General features: G+C 39.9%; 1 protein-coding gene across 1 annotated transcript in view; it reads left to right on the top strand.

Annotated features, from left to right (window-relative positions):
- Window positions 1–258: 258 nt before the first annotated feature.
- Window positions 259–7,233, top strand: part of LOC140573511 (uncharacterized) — an 8,569-nt gene continuing 1,594 nt past the window's right edge. Inside the window, exons 1-7 of the mRNA XM_072692910.1 lie at window positions 259–964; window positions 2,178–2,483; window positions 3,039–3,341; window positions 4,254–4,526; window positions 4,614–4,916; window positions 5,016–5,321; window positions 6,824–7,141. Coding sequence (XP_072549011.1) covers window positions 556–964; window positions 2,178–2,483; window positions 3,039–3,341; window positions 4,254–4,526; window positions 4,614–4,916; window positions 5,016–5,321; window positions 6,824–7,141 — 2,218 coding nt within the window. The 5' untranslated portion in view covers window positions 259–555. The remainder of the gene's footprint in view (window positions 965–2,177; window positions 2,484–3,038; window positions 3,342–4,253; window positions 4,527–4,613; window positions 4,917–5,015; window positions 5,322–6,823; window positions 7,142–7,233) is intronic.

Below are 7,233 nucleotides of genomic sequence, written 5' to 3'. Positions count from 1 at the left end.
CGAATGAATGCTGCAGTTAGCAAGTAACAGCTTCCCATACTCATATATATTTTAGCAACTCTGTTTTTTTACCTTTGTTTTGTTTGTCCTATGCTTTAGATTTACAGTTTACCTGTAAAATAAATTGTCAGCCAAGATTGATTTTAGATTAGAACGGGGCATTCTGTAAGGGTTTAATTCATTTTTAACACTTACAGTGTTGATTTAACACTAGAAGAGATTATTTAACACTGGTAATGTTATTGTGTACATCAAAGAGCCTGCAGGTCTTCATTTGTTTGTTACAGACTTTGTAATGTGGTTTAAAACACAATATGGCTTGCTTTAGTCTATTAAAACAAAAAATATATATATATTGGTGACAATCCAAGTCCAGTGTTTGTTAGCAATGTTAGCCTAGCATCTCTTGAGCAGACATCCAATATCAAACATGTCTTGGCTGATCAGCTGCAGCTGAAGTAAGTGTGACGTCATGTTCATTTGAAGCATTTCTTGAAATTGTGTGTTCTATGTGGTTCCAGGGTGACTAGACTGCTTAAATAAAGGTTTAGTCACATGAAACATTGTATAATTAAGCTTCTAAGCAGCTTCTATTTTAAATATGTTTCATTGAGCACTGAACACTCTTTTTGTGAAACTGTTTATGTCTCACTGTTTACAGCTGTGCAAGTTACGGAACCCACTATCACTCTACTGGCTGCAGAGGATGATAACAAGGTTAAGCTAGTATGCTTGCTGGACTCTTTTTTTCCTGAGGAGCAATTTGAAGTAAAGTGGTTAGAGGGAAAAAGTCCATTCAAAGGAAGTCCAATAACAAAGCCTTTGGAAAATAAGATAAACAAAGGGGAAAAACTTTTCACTCAAATAAGCGAAATATACATAAATGTATCGCAATTAAATGAAGACTCTGAGTACACCTGTCAGGCAGCCAAAAACATCAATTCAACATGGAACAAGTGCAAAGGTAAGGCAACAATGTGATGATGTGGTATTTGGTAACTTTACAACATTTCTAATCACATATTATAATGTCATTAAAATGCTCTATGAGGCTTTAACAAGCAATCTGCACTGTAATGACAGCTACTTACTTATTATTTAGTAGTAACTGGGGTAATTTAAGCATTTTCCTGAGCACTTTAATAGTCTTAATAAGTCTTACAAAGGCAGTAGTTGGACATGGCTGCTAATTACTGGCTTTAAAAACTGGCTGCTGATTACATTTTTCAGATTACTGTTACGTAATGTATGTTTTAACCTACTGTAGTCAAGACCAGTTGAGAGCAAGGCTTCCTTTCTGAGTAATGTGTTTGTAAGGACTGCTGTTTACTGGCTTGGACACTGGCTGCTGATTACTACCATATATTAATAAGCACTAAAGAAGCTAAATGAACTGGATGCCCATTTCTACATTTAAAGAGTTGTCTCATTAAATGTCTTAACCAGTTTTTTTTAAGACCAGTTTATTCATGTTGCATTTGTGTGACCCACCACATGGGACAAGTAATACAACAACAGGCACATGCACGAGTTTTAGTTTTCAAGTCTATTTTGTGCTGTTTGCCCTTTTGTAGCACATACAGATACACTCCACATGGTCACCATGTGCATTTGATCATACCTGTGGTAACAGTAGTGGTGGCAGTGGTGGCTCAGCAGTTAGAGCTCTGGGTTGTGGATGACAGGGTTGTGGGTTCAATACCCGAAAGCTGCCGCTGTTGGTTCCTTGAGCAAGGCTGTTCAACCTCTTTGCTACCCGGGTGCCGCAGCAATGGCAGCTTACTGCTCCGGGCACATGTGCTTACTGTCCAAGCATGCTTACTGTGTGTACGGCTGAGTCCGTCACAAATGATATACATGTTTGTCTTGTCTTGACTCAGTACACTAGTAACTAGCAATTGGCCTAATACGAGATAGATAAGCTCTGGAAAATGTATATTAAAAAAAAGCCAGTTAATTACCAGTTGCTGGTGTGCTCAGGCTTAATAAGGGCTTTACAATGGTAGTATAATGTCCCCTATATTGAAGCATTACCACAAAAATTGCAATCATGTGGTGCTTTTTAACCAAATGGCGCTTTTGGTTCATTTAAATCCTTCAGTTTTTATACTGTAAGTATCTTTCAGCACTGTTCTACAATCTCTAACTCAAGTTGTCCAATCTCTTGAACATTTCAGCTCATCCATTGTTGAAGCCACTAATTTATCTGAAGAAACCTCGTCTTGTGTCTGCAAAGACGGGTTCAGAAGAAGTAACTGCTTCTTGTGTTGTTGAAGCTGCACCCAACAGCAGAGTGTCATGGGTTCTGAATGAAAAGCAGAGAGACGGTACACACACAGCTGTTGATAATCCCGGCAACAAAACCCAGCTCATAACTAGCACTCTGACTCTGTCAGTAACAGAATGGGAAAAAGAGAAGACACTGGTATGCCGAGTTAAACAGCCATGTAGCAAGGAACATGAGGAGGCTGTTAGTGTTCTAGGTAAGCATATTAGGATATCCAACATGATATAATTAAACTTAATTATAGATGTTGATTGCACGTGTTTATGCAAGTCTTCTGAGAAGTTTTTGCAGTACAGGATTAAGGGTGAAAAATGGATAGTTCTGATCTGATCAGTCTGATGGCAGTGGTTTAGCTGCATTGATTCTAAAACATATAATACATAAAGATATATACTTTAGGTCACTTACATAGGCCAACACTTTAGACGAAAAGTGATAAATGTTGCAAAACAAGGAATGTCTCAAGTCTTGACAATCAATTCCAGAGTCAACTCCAGACTGGATACAGAAAATGTAGCAAAAATGCAGAAACGATTAGTTAGCAGCCATCCAATGTGTTAAATGTAGGCAGGGTTTGAGAGGACACATTATAAGGGACTCTATAATAGACTCTAGACTATAGCGATGTTTTTTCAACTTTGGGGGCAGTCACTAGTAGAAGAATTGCTCTTGTTACTAGAAGTGGAAACATAGTAGCTGCTGTTGTTGTAAGCATTTTTCCATGCTGATGAAATGCCCTCATGTTCTTCAGAGCCTGTGGAGAAAACACCTACAGTGGAGATCAGGAGGTCTATTGCGGATGTACTAAAAGGAGTCAGCGCTGTTCTGGAATGCTCCGCTAGAGATCTTCCCTCTGGTGAATTCTCTGTAGCCTTCCAGGCCAACGGACATCAAATTCATGAAGAATATGTGGAAGTGCCTAAAAGCCAAAGCACTGTAACCACACGAGTCAATATTCCCACCATTTACCAGACGAAGGATTACAACTTCACCTGCGAAGTTCAACAAAGTCCTTCCAACAAATGGCAATCAGATTCCACTGGACACATATTTGGTGAGGAAGGTTTAAGTCTCAGCACACTGTCTAAATAGTGGCCATATTTTTTAACTGTTGTTAAAGTGTTTTGTACCTTATACTCTGAACGCCTGACACTCTGAAGTGTCCTATATATCCATTCACTCTTATAACTAGGGAACCTTCCTAGTAACTTGTGAATTATTGAAAGTAGTTCATTCCCGAGTGGCGCAACTGTCTAAGTGCTGGCAATAGAACTAAGAGATTGCATGTTTAACTTTTGGCAATGACCAAGTCTTCAGTGTCTGAGAGTTTAAGAATTGAAGTATGTCACTGTCCCTTGGCTGGTAGAATTTGTCCCCATCTCCAGCATTCATACTGATGTTAGCTAGTGTAGGCGTCTGCTAGCTGACGTAACCACATTAAAAGCGATGTCCTAGAAGCATGTTCAGCTGTCCAATGTCATTATGTTAGTGGAAGTGTGGACATTATGTTGTTGTCAGTGTGACCACGTGGTAGCCTCAGCATCATGTGATGGGGTGAGTCCTAGGTAATGGGTGGGTGGGAATTGGCAATGACATTTACATTAAAATTAGAAAAAGAAAAAAAATAATTAATAGATTATTATTGTTATTGAGGATATACTATCAATCATTTAGCCTCTACTTTAAGTTATTTCCAAAGTATTATAAAACTGAGTGTAAGGTGTGTAATTTTCACAATGAGGGATTCAAGTACGGGTTACAAACAGGTCAAACAGCTATACCTATAAATCAAAATTTTTCAATAACAACTTTCCTTCATAATAGTAACTGAATAAGTAATGGTAGCTACTTAATAATGCCTTAAATAGAATCAGTGAATAATCCTATAAGTGTAAGTGCAGAGTTTTGCACAGAGCGCAGAGTTTTGGCTTTTCATGCTAAACATTTTATTTGGCTTTCTGTCCAGGTGAACCGTCTGTGGAGCTCTTGATGGTTCCCAACATAGAGAAAGCAAAATCACAGATACTTTTGTGTTATGGAACTGGATTTTACCCAAAGATCACATGGAATCCCACATCTGTCCAGATGAGCAGTAATACTATGATGCAAGCAGATGGACGTGTGACAGTGTCCAGTCAGATAAGAGTGGAATGGCACCAGTGGAGCAAAGGTGTGGAATATATCTGCCAGGTCAATGATCCTGTCACCACAGCAAAAAAGAGCATCAGTGTTTGTACAGGTAAGCTTTGAAAGCATATGTGGTCAGCACAACCTCCTTAATGATTCACTGTTGTTTACTGGATGTTATGTTCTCTGGATTTTTCAGCTACTGAATCAGTCAAACCACTGATAAATCTGGAGAAACCACGTCTTGCCTCTGCAAAGGCAGCTTCAGAAAATATAACAGCTTCTTGTATTGTTAAAGCTGCACTCAACAGCAACATTTCATGGGTTTCGAATGGAAATAAGCAGATAGCCGTTACACCTGTTGAGGAATCCAGCAGCAAAACCCAGCTCGTAAATAGCACTCTGACTCTGTCAGCAGTAGAATGGGAAAAAAAGCAGAGAGTGACGTGCCGAGTTCAACAGCCATGTGGTATGGGACATGAGGAGACTGTTAATGTTCTAGGTAAGCATTTTAGGAAATCCAACATCTAATTAAACTTAAATTACAGATGTAGGTGGCACATGTTCATGCTTGCAATTCATCCTCTTGTTTTCAATGCAGAACCTGTGCTGAAAAAGCCTACAGTGGAGATCAGGTGGCTTGTTTCGGAAATATCAAACGGAGCTGCCAATGTTCTGGAATGCTCCGCTAGAGACCTTCCGTCTGGTGAGCTTTCTGTGATCTTCCAGGCCAACAAGGATCAGTTCCTAAAAGCTTCATATGTGGATCTTCCTAAAGGCCAAAGCACTTTGGCCACACGGTTCAGTATTCCTGTGGAGTACCAGAAAAAAGGCTTCAACTTCAGCTGTAAAGTTCAACAAAGCCCTTCCAAGCGCTGGATATCAGAATCTACTGGATACATATTTGGTGAGAAATGTTTAAGTCATTAGACAGCAGGGCAGAGCATGGCAAGATCATCTGTGTTTATCCGTGTAAAGCCTCCACCTTTGCCTCCAAGTGAAAACAATGAACTTTCATATTTAGGACACAAGTCCTAAAAAGGCAAGAGGAACCAAATCAAACAAATGAGACAAAAATATTAGACTTGGACATTTATTTATTTGATTTAATTTAAGCCGATGTGCAGAACCAATCAACAGTTGTTTATCCAGTCACACCAGATACCAAAAACAAAGTCACTCATAGACACTAAATGACCAAGCCTAATATTTTGCCTCATTTGTTTAATTTTGGTTCTCCTTATTTATTTTGATGTTTTAGGTCACATATGTTTGCATAAATGTAGAAGATTATATTTGAAAAAGAATTATAAAGAAGCATCTTTAATTTTTGAGAGTGTAGGTTTTGAAAAATATTGCTATTTCAGGGATTGTAAAGCGAGGGGGGGCATGAGCATTGGGCCAGACACGCCTGTGTTGACAATTCACTGCCAAGATTGCAACAAACGTTTGACTGTTGACGTCTGCCTAGGTTGTTTTCAGTCAGTTGAAATCGAAGGTGTGTTCAAATTGACCTGAACACACCTTTAAACCCACCGCGCCCATCAGCGTATATATATTCACAAGCAGCGTTGCTGTTTCAATGACGCAGGTGGAAGGCGTGAAAATACTCTTAGTAGGGTGTAAGATAGCAATGAGCATCACCGCGCACCCTTGCACAGGGTGTAAGATAGGGCCCAAAGATGTTTGGAGTAGTAGAGGCATTTAACCCCATGAACACTGTACCAACTGTGAAACATGGCAGTGATAGCATTTATTCATGGAACTCTGCTACTACCCATGTCTCTCCACTGCTGCGTTCCCTTCACTGGCTTTCTGTAGCTGCTCCCCGCATCAGATTCAACCCTGACGCTGACCTAGAAAGCCAAGAACGGACCAGCCCCTCCGTACTTGATGGCAATGGTCAAAAGTCGATCCTCACCAAGAGCCCTTTGAGTTTCAAATACGGCTCGGCTCGACCCGCCATCCCTCAAAATCCACGGAAGACAAGCGCCACCTCTTCCGAGAGTAATTGGGCGAATAGCAGAGTACTATGGTCACCTTATTGTCTTGTGCTTAGTAATGTCTAAACTTAAAGGTATCTTTGAACTATTAGTCTATTCTAACTAACTAGGTTTTTCTTGGTTAAATAGCAAAGCACTTTTGTAAGTCGCCCTGGATAAGAGCATCTGCTAAATGCCATAAATGGAAATGGAAATGTCCTACCCACTGTCTTCTATTAGGATGAGTTTCTAGTCAACATGGTTTCTGTTCACTTACAAGGAATCAGGCCAAAAAAACATTATCCACGGTTGAAAAATGCTGGACTGTTCCTTCACTCTTTATGTTGTTACTAAATAAATTGAAAGGCATTCAGGTGTATCTTTTAACTCTTTATTCTACACTCTTCTGCTTGATTTGAACACACAGACCCCAAGTGTCCAGCTGTCCAAATATTTAAACCCAGTGACATTGACCTGCCAGGTTCCCATGACTCAACTCTTCTCTGTCTGATCACTGGGTTCAATCCTGCTGATATCTCTGTCCATTGGGAGCTGAACAAGATGAAGCTGGATGCGTCTATCTGGATAAACAGTCCAGTGGAATCTTATTCCGATGGCCAAGGTTTTTTCATGCACAGTATAATAACTTTACCAGCACCAAGAAAGGAGCATGACACGTTTTCCTGCGTAGTCAACCATCAGTCATCCCAAAGCCCAATAGTCAGATTAGTGGACAACATATATGGTAAGTTTCATGGAAGCGGCTTTTTGAAAAGACATAGCGGCAGTTCGAATGACTTGAACGAAGCTAGCCTTGACCCTTCCAGATTATAGCAT

Source organism: Salminus brasiliensis, chromosome 12 (genome assembly GCF_030463535.1).
Source record: "Salminus brasiliensis chromosome 12, fSalBra1.hap2, whole genome shotgun sequence".
Lineage (NCBI taxonomy): Eukaryota > Metazoa > Chordata > Actinopteri > Characiformes > Bryconidae > Salminus > Salminus brasiliensis.
This window is presented reverse-complemented; position numbering and strand designations above follow the sequence as displayed.